The sequence below is a fragment of the Arvicanthis niloticus genome, chromosome 8 (assembly GCF_011762505.2).
Source record: "Arvicanthis niloticus isolate mArvNil1 chromosome 8, mArvNil1.pat.X, whole genome shotgun sequence".
Lineage (NCBI taxonomy): Eukaryota > Metazoa > Chordata > Mammalia > Rodentia > Muridae > Arvicanthis > Arvicanthis niloticus.
In genome coordinates, this window is record NC_047665.1 from 28,703,291 (window position 1) to 28,717,723 (window position 14,433).

Consider the following 14,433-nt stretch of genomic DNA (forward strand, 5'->3'; position numbering starts at 1 on the left):
CAGGGCCTACAGAGATGGCTCAGCAGTTGAGAACATTGGCTGCTCTTGCAGTGGACCTACGTCTGGTTACCACCACCCACATGACAGTTCATAACCACCTGTAACTCCAGTTGCAGAAGATGTGATGCCTTCTGAACTCTGTGGGTGCTGCATGCATGTAGTGCACACACATATACACAGGCAAAACATATATACACATAAGTTATAATAATAATAATAATTTTTGAAGTTCAGTGACAATATTTCAGTTACTTTATACACTTATAGTTTTTGCTACAGAAACAGTACAATTCAATTAAGACCCCTCTAAGAAGGCCCACAGTTTAGGCTGGAAACACAAGGCAGTAGTACATTAAGTTTTGAATCCATAAATAGGTTAGCCCATAACACTCACATCCTAAGTTCCCACCTCTCAAACACTGATGCCCAGTGGGGGTGCAGCCTTCCGCATGCCGTCTTCAAGGGGACATTTACCATACAGACATAGTTCATTTTTCAACCAAGAAAAGTCTTTTATGATTAGTCCAGTTATACAGTCAGCACCACTGAGTGAAAACCTTTGTCTAGGGCTGAAGTAGCTCAGTGGCAGTTATCTCACTTAGTTTGCTCCTAGGCTCCACCTCCAGCACTTCAAAGAAAGAGAAATGCATTTTCTTACCTAGTGCCATGGATATCGTTTTCAATCTAAACTGTGAGACATCTTAGAAAGGTTTATTAGTTATTTATTTAGGTTTTTGAGTCAGGTTTTCTCTATGCACCCCTGGCTGTCCTGGAGCTCATTCTGTAGACCAGGCTCGCCTTGAACTCAGAAATCCACCAACTGCTTTTAGAAGGTTGTAAATTAAATGTAATTATTCTTATAGCAGAAGCTATAAATATAAATAGGTAAAGTCACAAAAAAAAAAAAAAAAAAAAAAAAGGCATGTTCTTACAGTTGAAACTTCTCAGGAGGCTAAAACAAAACCAGGATTATGAGTTCAATGCTAGCCTGGGCTACATGTTCTCTGTTTCTAAAACGAACGAACAAGTGTGTAAGGTTTATCTTTAAAACAACAGCAGAATGACATTGGGTAAAGTGTGTAGTTTCAGAAGATGTATTCTGGGTTGATAGTGTGCTTAGTCTTTTAGGAGTATTGATTATCTTTCTGTAGATTCTAGTCGTTGAAAAATTTATTTACTGACATTAGATTTTATTAGAAAAAGTCAGATCAACTGCTGGGGGATGGGGAGGGGGATGGACATTTTCTTTATCTCTCTTCCAGAAGGAAGAGGTGGAGACAGAGTTCTTTAAAGAGCTTTCTTTACTCATCTTAGGAAGTGAAAATTCCTTGCCCCAAATCTCCATTACTTTATTATCCTTCCCCAAAGCCTGCATGGCAATGGCAATCTACACATTGCTCACTCATAACCAAAACCCATCATCGACCCTAGAAGGCAAGTTCAGGAAGAAACTCATCAAACAGAAGGCAGCTGTTCTAGTGCGGGACACTAATTTCTACACACATTTGATAGGAGAGAACTTTTTTTTTTAACTCAATAGAACAGTTTGTTAAGTGGGCTTTGTTGGTTTTTTGTTTGTTTTTGTCTTTGTTGCTGTGTTTTTTGAGACACAGTTTGTCTGTGTAGCCCTGGCTATCCCAAAACTCCTCCTGTAGACCAAGCTGGCACTGAACTCACAGAGATCTGCTTGCCTCCACTTCTGCTGGGATTAAAGGCATTCACCATTGTTGCCTGGCTTGAAATTCAATTTAGCCAAGCTTTTTTAAATTGACTGGGCCCTGCAGATCCCACTTGTAGTGGAGTAGCTTTTTGCATGGAAGACTTTGTTATCTTCACATGGTTTGGGAGCAGGAAGGGTGAATTTGGCTTGCAGTAGACAAGCAGGTGGCTCCTCCTCCAGGTAATACCTGCAGCTTTCCTTAGGAGAGCTGGTGTGACATTTTTATTACTTCTGCTGCCACAGAATGAAAGTAGCTTTTTCATTTTGATTTATGATAGGTTTTGTAAATGTCAAATTCCTTGTTAAAGAGTAAGAGTTGACATTCTAGAAGCCAAAGGATGATAAAAAATAATGTTTGAATACTATATACACAGCTATAGCTGGGAGTTGTTGCTGCTGTACATCACAGTACAGAAACACTCATAGAAAGCAAGGTAACCTATCCTTCAAGCAAGTATCTGAAGGGAAGAAATTAAGCTGCCATAAAGCCCAAGAATGATGCGGTGTGTCATTTACCCTCTTATAATTCAAGTATAAAGAAAATGAATAGGTGAGTAGGAACAATCCAAAATGCATTTAGTATGACGTGGCTTCTGATTAAAGTTATTTAACCCTGATGCCGATTCCTTGTGATTAACTTTTTAAAGTTGAATATCCCTCAGTTTTAGAGGTAAGCCAAAAATCATTTTTGTCCTCCTGCTATATTCAAAGGGGAAAAAGTATCCAAGCATATTACCGACTAGGTTGCATCGTATTTTCATTATCTCAGGTTTTGGGGGTTGCAGAGTGATAGATTACTTAACAGAATGTCAAAGGAAGAGAGATGACTCAGCTTCTTTATGTGCACTCAGGATGCTAATGTACACTAGGGTCAGGAACTCAGATGGAGATGTTTGCAGGGGCCAGATGCTGACGTACATGTGTGCCAGGCAGCCATAAAGACAGGCTGGGTAACCCTTGCCTGCTCACTGTATTTCAAGGGAGCATGACCCCATAAATATGGGGCAACAAAAAGCCCAGACATCTGCTATGTTAGGAGAATTCCCAAATACATTTTAAATCTCTCTCTCTCTCTCTCTCTCTCTCTCTCTCTCTCTCTCTCTCTCTCTCTCTGAGTGTGTGTGTGTGTGTGTGTTTTGTTTTTGTTTTTTCGAGACAGGGTTTCTCTGCATAGCTCTGGCTGTCCTGGAACTCATTTTGTAGACCAGGCTGGCCTCAAACTCAGAAATCTGCCAGCCTCTGCCTCCCAAGTGCTGGGATTAAAGGTGTGTGCCACCACTGCCTGCCTCCAAACACATTTTAAAAACATTTTCAGTCCTTCCATTTTGAAATGTTGGCAGTGATGGTTTTTTGGAAACTTCACATGTAGTCTGTGAGCTGCACTTCATCTGCAAAGCCAATGACAACTTCCTATTCGAAGCAATCCACTAACCGAAACAGCTCACAAGGCATGGAATTGTCAAGTTCATCTGAATTCTTATGTTGGCTCAGCTGAACACTTTGCTTGAGAGATTAAACAAATATGAAAAGCTCACTTAATGACTTAAGAATCAAAGTAAAGTCTGTTGTAGATCTTAATAGAGGGCATCATCAGATGATCACAGCTGGGCGTACTCAGTCACTCCACAAATACATACTGAGAATCTCGAATGCTCCAGATATTGTTATTACTCCCAGGAGTACTGCTGAACAATGGAACCACTAGGTGCTTACATTCTGGAGGTGGAAGGTAGCAAAACCAGTAGGTAAGCAAGACAAATAATGGCTAATAGTAAAAGGCAATCCAGAAAATTAGGGGCGGAGTTGTTGCTAGTCCAGCACTCACCTTGGAGGCCTTCTTCCACTCTGGAATATCAATTTTGCTTTACTCCTTTGTTCTAGGGCTCATCCTGAGGTCACCTGTGGTGCATTTTGATAAATAGAAGGCCAGTTTATTTTAAATTAGTTACATTTTAATCATCCTGACTAGATTTGGGAGAAGTGTTGATCCAAGAGGGATTTAGGGAAACCCCTAATCTAATCAGTAACTTAATTACAACGCCTGGGTCGAGGCTGCTGCTGCTGCTGCTGCTGCTGCTGCTGCTGAATTCCAAACATTTGATGTTGGTTTCGTTCAGCTTTAGCTTTAGAGGGCACCATTTTTCAGCACGTCTCCAAAATCTCAGAATGTACCATTTAGGGATTGTTGCTAGACTTTGGAATAAGAATAAAGAACTTTAAAATGAAGGTTCTTCTGGGCCAGGGCTGCACCCACCTTAAAAGCATACAGTAACAAATAACTTTTTCTTAAAAAGGCAAACAGACTTCATTTTATAGCCTCTACTCTTGGTAAAGTTCTAAATTTTATTTTATTGTATATATTTAATGTGTACAGGATGTTTTGGTATATATGTATGTAGCAAAGTGATTACTAGTCAAATAGTATCTGTCACCCCTTTTAAACAAACACCTTTGTAAACTCTTCTGTGGTTGGTAATCTGTCCCTGCATGTTGAAATGAAAGAACCCTAGAGGTTAGATGACTAGGGTTCTAAAACCAGTGGTTTGTCAAGCATCTAATGCTCACTTCATCTCAGCCCTGGATGGAAGAATTGAATGACTATGGATCTGAAAGCAAACCCCCTCCAATGATTATTATCTCAATTAGACAAGCCATTGATGATAAGATTGATGGCTGTGAGTTACAAAACTTCAGCTAAATTCTCAGTGAGCAGAAGAGCAAAGGAGGCAGAACCAGACACCAAGCAGGCTTCCTTTGAAAGAATCAACAAGGAAGGGGAATGAAGGAAAGCCTGGCCTGTCACATTTCAGTTCAGATAAGAAAATGTAAGTTGTGTGTAATGGGCGGAGTCTGTAATAAATATCTAACATTCATTCATTGAGTGCTGAGTCTGTTCTGTTGCTGTAGGGGGTCAGCACTTCCCAAGTATTAGCTCTTCAAGTGAGGAGGAGGGGAAGAAAAGTTAAACTAACCAATAAGGTGAAATTGGGAGAAGGAAGAGGGGGAAGTAAGGAGGGAGGGGAGGAGGGAGGGGAGGAGGGAGGGGAAGGAGAGGAGAGGGAGGGGAGGAGGGAGGGGAGAAGGGAGGGGAGGAGGGAGGGGAGAAGGGAGGGGAAGGAGAGGAGAGGGAGGGGAGGAGGGAGGGGAGAAGGGAGGGGAAGGAAAGGAGAGGGAGGGGAGGAGGGAGGGGAGAAGGAGAGGAGAGGGAGGGGAGGAGGGAGGAGAAGGAGAGGAGAGGGAGGGGAAGAGGGAGGAGAAGGAGGGGGAAGAGAAGGAAGGAGAGAACGAGAAGAAGGAGATCACGGGAATTGGCAGGGTGCACTGTCACTCCCAACTGATTTTTAAAATAACACTTTATTAGATTATAATCATTAGACAACATGATGGGTCTCATAATGACATTCTCATTCGAGTATATCATTTAATGTGCTTAAATTTCCAGACTGGATTTCCCAGACCTTTAGTGTCTTCTGCAGCCTTCGTCTTTTGTTATCTAATCTCCCCTCCCCAGCCACTCAGGAGACTTCACAGTTGGAGTCCCCAAAGTCCAGCTCTCTGGCAGTCTTCAGAAATAGTTCTCTCCACGTGCCAGAATTTCAGCAGTAAGTACATGTTGACTGGAACATTGAGCTGCATGCTTTAAAAAAAAAAAATGTCTCCCACTAAATTATACAACATGCAACTGAGCAAATAATGGAGATGCTTAAAGAACGCATTCCATACGTGTACTCGCAGGATATGCTTTTGGAAAGAGACCGCGAGCTTCTTCCCCTGTGCTAAATAAGACTAGAGATAGATTGCTCCATTTAAGATTTCCATTAATTCCATTAATAAACTTCTCAGGATATGAAATGTCTCCAGAATGTAGTGAGGCTAAGATGAAAGCCGCATAATTCTCACTGGTGTCAGGCCCGGCACGCAGGAGAAGATATGTTAATGCGGCCGTTTGCCGCAGGGCTGGTGTTATTTATATAGTGCAAGCTGGGCAAGGCTGGCTCTGGAGTCTGGAGTGCCGAGAGCATTTGGATCTCCTGTGAGGTGTAGATGTGTGCGCCTGTGCACACAGCATAGGAATTGTGAATCCGAGACCTTGGGGAGGGGGTGGGGCAGGCCGCCCTCATTCACGTTTGGACCGAGTGTGTGGCTCCTGTTGAAGGTATAGCCTTGCAGCACTGTGTTTAGTTGACATTCATTCCGGAGCACAGACAGAAATGGCGATTTGGGGCGGGTGCTGCAGTGGGTCGCGTGTGACCCAGCGTTGTAAGGGGCTGTCAACCTAAAACTGGCAAATATGCCTCCTCGCCCCTGCTCCGTGACCATAAAAAGCAGCCTTATTTAAGTCTGGAAGAAGCACAGAAGGTTGTTCTGGAAGACAGGCAACCCTTGGGCTCAGGACCAGGAGTGGGGTGCCAGACGCCGGGCACCTCGGAAACGAACAGAGGTCACAGAGAGCCGGTGTGCCCCGGGCGGGGTTCCTTGCGGCTGTGAGACTTGAGACTGGCAGACGACCCTGTCCCCTCACTTCCCGCCAGTGCGGACTCCTTGGTGACACCCCCGCCCCCCCCGTTCCCCACGCCCAGAGACCGCCAGGGATCTTGCATCGGCCCCGGGTGTCCCTCTCCCCGCCCCTGCGTCTGTCCGGGCGACGGCGACACGGCCCGGCTGGAGGGGGCGCTCGTGCGCAGGAGCGGCGCAGCAGGTGCCGCGGTTACCTCCACCTCGGCGGGGGGAGAGGGGGCGGGCCGTGGCGGGAGGCGGAGGCCGGCTCGGTGAGCGGAGAGCGCGGCCGGCTCCGCAGGCTGGCTGCGAGCTCGTGGCTTCCGGGAGCGCCCGAAGTCCGCGGAGGATCTCCCAACCCGCGGCCGCCGGCGGCCCCAGCACTACGCGCACCGGTGCCCGCAGGGCCCCGAGTCGCGACAAGGGCGCCGGTCCGGCTCCTCCTCCTCCCCGGCCGGCGCGCAGCAGCGGAGAGCCTCGGAGCTCGGCGGGCGCCCGGGCCGCGGTGCGGCTGAGCCGCGGCGGCTGAGGGCTCGAACGGCTTCTGTCCGGCGCCCAGGGCGCGGGGGTGAGCGGGTGACATGGGGGTGGCCTGACTCTCCGGGCCCGGAGCACTCTCTCCGGCCGCGGGCCCTCCTCCTCGGCGGCGGCGCTGTGCCCGGGCGCCCGCCGAGCTCCGCCGCGCTCTATGCGCCTCTGCGGGCGTCGCGGGCCCTGGCCATGGCGATAGACCGGCGGCGCGAGGCGGCGGGTAGCGGTGCCGGGCGGCAGCCGGCCCCGGCGGAGGAGAACGGCTCCCTGCCGCCCGGGGACGCGGCAGCCTCGGCGCCCCTCGGGGGGCGCGCGGGCTCCGGCGGTAGCGCGGAGATCCAGCCGCTGCCTGCGCTGCACCCCAGCGGCGGCCCGCACTCGAGCTGCTGCGCGGCGGCAGCCGCCCCGAGCCTCCTGTTGCTGGACTACGATGGCTCCGTGCTGCCCTTCCTCGGGGGCCTGGGCGGCGGCTACCAGAAGACCCTGGTGGTGCTCACCTGGATCCCGGCGTTGTTCATCGGCTTCAGCCAGTTCTCGGACTCCTTCCTTCTGGACCAGCCCAACTTCTGGTGCCACGGGGCCGGCAAAGGCACCGAGCTGGCGGGTGCCACTGTCACCGGCCGATGGGGTGACATGGGCAATTGGACCAGCCCCTCGGCCATCCCCTTCTCCACTGCCTCCTGGGGGACCACGAGCAACCGAAGCAACAGCAGCGACACGCCACCCCTCCCGTCCCCTCCAGGCAAGGGGAACAACGATTCAAATTGCGACTGCCACGAATGGGACTATGGCATCCGCACTGGCCTCATCCAAAACGTGGTCAGCAAGGTAAGGGCTACAACCGCCGCGTCCCCGCGTTCTTCTTGTGAACCTTTTTCTTCTGACCTCGGTCGCCTCTGCTATGCGCTCCATCTCTTTCTCTGCAGACTTAGGTCCGAACCTACCCAGCTGAGGAACCCAAAATGTTAGCCTGTGTACGCACAACCCCGCATTGACTGGCCTCCCGGCTGTCCCCCAAGGGAGATGCTCTTACTTGGATGTGAAGCCAAGGCTTTTTTGCCGCCCTCTGCGGTGCCAGTGACGCTGCATCCGCTTCAGAGAGACCGATTTAGCCTTTTCTAATTTCCACCCAAACTCCTGTCCCAGTGCACATATGGAAAGGGCGCCCCTCCCCCCCGAAAGGTTCGAATTCTCTCCTCTATCTAGCTAGGTGTCAGACTCACTGATGGCTCAGCAGTGGCCCTGGAAGAAGACTCAATCTCTCCTCTGGGTCTGCTTCTTGGAGCCAGGACATAGCTGTGTTCTTTCTGCAGGCCGCCTGTTCTTGTGTCTCCCACGAAGAACTAACTATCCATGAAAAATATTGTTCTACTCTCAGATATTCCACCCTACACGAGCCTGGAACAGATTAAAGCCACTTGAAGAACCCAAGTTATAGACAAAGAAGCAGAGTCCTTTGAAAAGTTCCCTCGCTACCCTACCCCCATCCCAACCATGCTCTGTCCTTCCCAGAGATCTGACTGTAGACTTCAATGTCGGGGTGTTCCCTCAGATACTTTCTCAGGACTTCAGTAAATAGTCCCATAGCATAGGAAGGATGTGAGAAGCTTGCAGGATGTCATCGCTGCCCCTGTACAGCGGCTGCTATGGTCTGAGGCACTGAGACCCTGTGAACTGGTCCCTAGTTCCCACTTTGTCCTCCCTGTCCCTTGCAAAGGTCTCACGTTCTTTGTGAGACACAACAGGGGTGCGTTCTGCAAGAGATGTATGTCACCCTCAAAATGGACAGTACTGTTAGACAATCATGACCCTAGGTACCCATAATTTTTAATTTTCTTGGCCTGTAGGAACCACTGGATGCCACCTTGTTAAGCCTTTTGTGAAACGTGTAGTTTCTGCCCCTTTGGCAGTTTAAACAGTGGGAGAGTTCTTAACTGTTTGAAATGCTTTGGTCTAAATGTGAGGATGGATTTGGACAGCTTATAATTAATTGTGTGTGTGGAATCCAGCTCTCCAAACTGTGTGTTAGTAAACAGTTGTAGCTCATGGATCTGTAAGATGAAACTCTTACATCATCTTAATCATCGTTTTAATCTTGTACCAACCTGGCCAGAAAACGCTGTGTTCTGTGGGAACCAAACCGTCTGGCTTAGTGATCCCTCTGCTTTGCAGTATGATTGAGAAGATCCTCCTAGCTTGTCTCATCTTGACTCATCCCCTCCACAGCCCCTCCCTTCCAATGGTGCTTCTGTAACCGATTCCCATTCATGTTCGTTACTTAAGTTGCCACGTATCCTTGTCAGAATAAGGCTTTGGTAACACTGCTGAGTATTTGAAGCCCCTTTCTAGAGTAAAGGAAGAATACTGGTTTGAAGGAGTGTGTGTGTGTGTGTGTGTGTGTGTATGTAGAGTGCTTGGTACTAGAGTCAAGTTGGAAGTTAGCAGGTAGAGCAAACTGACCATTACTCCACTGGTGGGACCAGGAGACAGCCACTCATATCCTGCCAGGCACGGTGTGAAGCAGGAACAAAATAGCTCTTGAAAACAGACTAGAAGAGTCGTATTGGAAAGCTGGGCAAGTTTTTAAAATTGGCATTCAGGAGGGGGACTCCATGGGTGTGTGTTGGGGGGGGCAGTGCGTGACAACATACAGTAGTTACATGTTACCGACAAGATGGCATAGAGGAATGAAGGCTTGTGCACAGTAATTAGAGCCATCCTTTCTCATACTGTAAAGGTGAGGAAGGACATATTGATTTTCACAGAGAAATATGCTCCAGTGAGAGGACTTCCACTGCGTTCTGCTCGGTAACAATGCTTGAAAGAGCTTTCCTAGCACGTTTTGGCTCTCCGGCAGACTTCTTCCTCTGCTAACTGTGCTCACTGGATTCTGTGTCTATGCACACATGTAGAAATCTGACTGTGATGCTGCTGGCATTTTGCACACAAGTGTCTGTCCACTTTGAACACAGTAGACTGATATAGAAGAAGCCTTCACCTTGTGTCAGTGGATACAACTTCAAGGTTGGAGAAGTTGTCCTGTGTCCCCTTTCCCTCAGGCTTCTTCAGCATGCAGCATGACTCCTGCAGCTGGTGTGTTCCTGAGACACAGCCCTGTCACTTCTAGACCTGGTTGTTGGTTGGTTGGCACACAATTGTTGCCCTCATACTTGGATGCTGTAAGAGATCACTTAGCTCCAGGATGTTAGAATGAAGATGGTCCCCTGGGCTCTGAGCTTTTCCCACCTCAAGGTTACACCCCTGACATGCCCTTACTACCTCAGTTTAAACCCTTCCACAAGTGGGGCTCGGTCCCAAGAGGGCCAACCTGCCCTTCTTTGTAAAGTAGTGAGGGTTTTGGTGAATTACACTTAAGTTCTCCCATGCCTGTCAGCTCACTCCTGAGAATGCTTGGTTTTCTAGCATGGGATTCACATTTTGTCCTTTCTTTTCTTTTTCTTTCTCTTCTTTTCCTTCTTTCTTTCTTCCTTTTTTTTCTCCTTCACCCCTCTGATTCTTTTCATTGTTGTCTTGTTTTGTTTTTTCAAGACAGGGACTCACTGTGTAGTTCTGGCTGTCCTACAACTCACTCTGTAGACCAGGGTGACCTTGAACTCATAGAGATTCACCCTCCTCTACCTCCCAAGTACTGGGATTAAAGACATGCACCAGTATGCCCCGATTTATTTAGTAGTTTTCTTACTTGGCTTAAAGATGTCCACCTACTTCATCTGTTCCATTTATAACAAGGTCTGCCATATTGACTACTACATGGAGTCTGTGTCCCTTAAACATGGTTCCAGAGCACAACCATACTGCATGACCTACCCCAAAAGGGAGACTGATGAATGCCTCTGCTTGTGGAGCTTCTGGTGGATGCACCATCGCCTTTACCTAATATGAGGTACTTCTGTCTGAAGACTCTGGTCCCCAGTCCACCTCGTTTTCAGTATTAGATTGCATTTAGTGAGGACTTTTCTGTTTCTATACAAGTAGCTTGAGATACAGCTCCAGGTTCTTCTAAGTGGTTTTGAGTGTTAAGATCTCCCCTCTTGGTGTCTTTATTGCTTTTTGTTGTTAGATTTTTTTTTTCTTTTTTTTTTTTGAGACAGAGTTTCTCTGTGTAGTCCTGGCTGTCCTGGAATTCACTCTCTAGACCAGGCTGGCCTCTAACTCAGAGATCCACCTGCCTCCGCTTCCTGAGTGCTGGGACTAAAGGTGTGTGCTACCATGCCCAGCTATCTTTAATGGTCCTTGTATTTGTTATACACACACCAGACTTTTTACCATAGAATTTACAATTTCTTCAGAGTTATGATTGTGGTAATGACGATGTTGGCACCACCTTTATTTTGTGCAGCTCTTTGTAGTTTCTCTGACATGAATTATTCCCTTTGATTAATAATAGTAACCCAAGGCCAGTTTTAACATACCAATATCACCGATTACAGAAAGCGAACACACATCTGAATGGTTTCTCATGGGAAGCAGGTATTCAACCAACTCCTCTATCTCTAGTCTAGCATTCTGTGCTTTATGCCGAGCAGAGCTCCAGTGCCTTCTTGAGAGGATGAATCAAACAGATCCCTTTCCCAGAATAGCAGGTTTGGGGTTCTGAAGAAGGGTGGTCTGGAGTAGGCTCCTGTGGTTCCCCCTTTCTCATTTTCTGTGCTACAGCCCCAAGTTTCTCATGCTTCTGAGATTTTAATAAATATTTTTTAATTGAAAAAGGAACTCCATGAATGTAAAAGTGTTGCTCTTAATAGCTAGCACAACTCATCCTGTATCGTTCCTTATGAGTATTGCTGGCGGCTAACACTCACCGCCTTCTTGAATAATCTCTAGAATTTGGTCAGGAAACAACACCAGCTAACCTTCCCAAGCCTTTCTTCTTTCCAGTAGTTGTAGTTTAAATTGTTCATTCATCTCCTGTCCTCATGAATTTGCAAAGAGTTCTGACCTTTGTCTTGGAAGCTGCTTAATATCCTGACAAGTAATTTGTATCCTTCTTCTTGAAGTTATTTAAATTGACTTCAGTACAATGTAATTAAGACTAAAACTAATTTTTACTATCATTGCAATGGTAATTTTTTTAAAAAAGAAGTTTACAGTGTTATCCTAAAGTAGTAACTAATTTCCACTTTTGAAATGGTTAACACTTATATATATTTTTACTCCTCCAGAGTTTATTTAATGGAATCTACCATTATTCTGTATGATATCACAAGTATTTGTCAATCCTTTGGAACATTGTATTTTTTAAAGATTTTATGTCCCCCACATATACACACATGCGTGCATGCACACACACTCACAGGCATGTGTGCAAACATGCAGACACCTATGAAGGCCAGAAGAGAGCATCAGATCCATTGGAGCAGAAGTTACAGACGGTTCTGAGAGGCCTGCCATGGGTGTTAGGAACTGAACTCAGCCCGCTGCTTGCAGTAGGAGCTCTTAACCAACCAGCCATCTCTCCAGCCCTTCAGACACATTTTAAATTTCGTATACTTGCTGAAGTACTGAAATTTCTTGAGTTATTTTTCTAGTGTGATTTTGTCATCCTAGTAGTGGATTTTCTATAGTATATATAACACAACAGTGAACATCATTATGCAAATTTCTTTTTAAAATGAACTATAATAGATAATGCATTGCAAGATTCTTTTTAAATTAACTATAATAGGTATACAATAGACTGCATTGCATGTCTAGTCTATAGTATAAGCAGTGTGCGCCTTTAGTCCTAGCATTCAGGCAGAGGCAGACAGATGTCTGTGAGTGTAAGGACAGCCTGGTCCACATAGTGAGCTCCAGGTCCGCCAGAGCCTCACAGTTAGATGTTGATTAAAACAAAACAAAACAAAACAAAACAAATAAAGGAAAAAAACTATAGTATAAGTCAGACTGCTTGCCCTCTCTGCTTTTCAGTTTCACCATGGTTGCTAAATTGTATGTATCCTTCCAAAAATATTCTATTTTCAATCATATATTTACCTCTTGTTTATATCAGAGTTGAATGCACGGAAAAATATAGAAAGCCCTCCTCTCTTTTATATATGCTTGGTGTTTCTGTTGTGTGACTGGGACACACTTTGTTTAACTAGTAACTTGCTGAGAAGCCATTGGGGTCATTTCTAGTCTTTACTGTTTTATGTATGTATTTATGCAATAGGTAATGATATCTTTCCATACAGAAACATTTGCACACATATAAGATGTTGTAAGAAGCAAAGGTTTAACCCCCCTGCTGTGTCTTGAGTATTCCTTATAGAGAACTTAGCAATGTGTACGCTCACCACTAGTTTGGGTGGTCCTGTTCCTGACACCTTCCATAATTTGGGGAGTTGCCAGACATTAAAGTGTTTGCCAGTCCGATGATTAGAACATAAAATTTGACTACTGCTGCAGTGTTTGCACTTGTCTTGATCTGCGGCTTCACCGTCTTTGTACAGTTTTTTACATTTGCCTTCCTTGGGATGGTCTCCCATCTCTTTGCTTTCATGTGCATGCAAGTTCCAGGATTACTTTCTTACTGACTGACAGTGGCACTATGGCCCTGAGACTGCCCTGCCCTGGCTGATTGATGACCTGAGCCTCTGATTGTTCTTGCAGTGTTAAGTTGTACACACACAGCTTGCTTTGGATGGAGTCAAGTGACTTAGTCTTTCCTGTAAATGGAATTACAAATTTTAGCTAGCCATATAAAAGGCACACAATCCAGACATTTTATTTACAAGGTGTAATCCTAGATTGTGCAGGTTCTGAAGCTCTTCTAACTTGCATCCCAGCTGTGTGTCTCTTGTTATCTGCAGTTTCTTGTGGCCATGTGCTCGTGGTCCATCTCTTCTCATGCCCCCTCCTCTTTCTCCCCCCTCCCCCTCCTCATCTTCCTCCTCTTCTTCTTCCTCCTTCTCCCTTTCCCTCTCCCTATCTCTCTCCCTCCTCCTGTCTCTAGCTACAGCCCCCAGCCAGGTAACTGAAAACCTGCCTACCCAATCACAGGCTTTAGCCTTTTATTGACCAATTAATTTGGAGAGCAAGGTTACATAGCCTCACTTGGTTTACATGAAGATCTCATTGGGGGCAACCAGATTTTGGAGGCCATTATTTAGCATTCAAACACATAGCAGCACCAGACCAACCCCAACACTTTCCTTCTATGGCTTCTAAGTTTTGTATTGTTAGGTATATGATTTCCAGAGTCCTGGATGACTGGAGGAAATCCCATGTTTTCTTCTAATATCTTTCTGATCTCATTTCCTCTTCAGTTTGGCATTGTAATTTTGCTTTGGTTTTATTGTGCTATGAGGGTACATTTCTACACAAGCTAAGACAGGGATAGAACCCACATTTTGTGAGACTTGGACTTACTTAACACCTTTAATTCAGCAGTACAAAGGCCAGAGCTAAGAAGCTGTGGAGCGGCCTGACCCCTCTCTCAGGGAACACAACACTCTCCAGGGCTGTAAGACCTTTCTCCTTCCACCATCTTCTTCTGAATAGTATGTGATGGTGTTATTGTTGGAAGCCACTTCAAGCTCTTCTTCTGTCATTAGCAGTTTTTGCAAGTAGTGATTCATATTGGCCCTTAATCCAAGGTAGAGCTGAGTAAAAAAAAAAAAAAAAAAAAAAAAAAAGCAAGCCATGTCATTTTAAAGCACACTGGATTTTCTGAATGTTGT

The 14,433-nt window shown here is 46.1% G+C and overlaps 1 protein-coding gene across 2 annotated transcripts in view; it reads left to right on the forward strand.

The window, feature by feature from the left end:
- Positions 1-6,706: 6,706 nt before the first annotated feature.
- Slc22a23 (solute carrier family 22 member 23) overlaps positions 6,707-14,433 on the forward strand; it is a 169,227-nt gene continuing 161,500 nt past the window's right edge. For both annotated transcript variants that reach the window (XM_034510687.2, XM_034510688.2), the window contains exon 1: positions 6,707-7,576. In XM_034510687.2, coding sequence (XP_034366578.1) covers positions 6,938-7,576 — 639 coding nt within the window. In that variant the 5' untranslated portion in view covers positions 6,707-6,937. The remainder of the gene's footprint in view (positions 7,577-14,433) is intronic.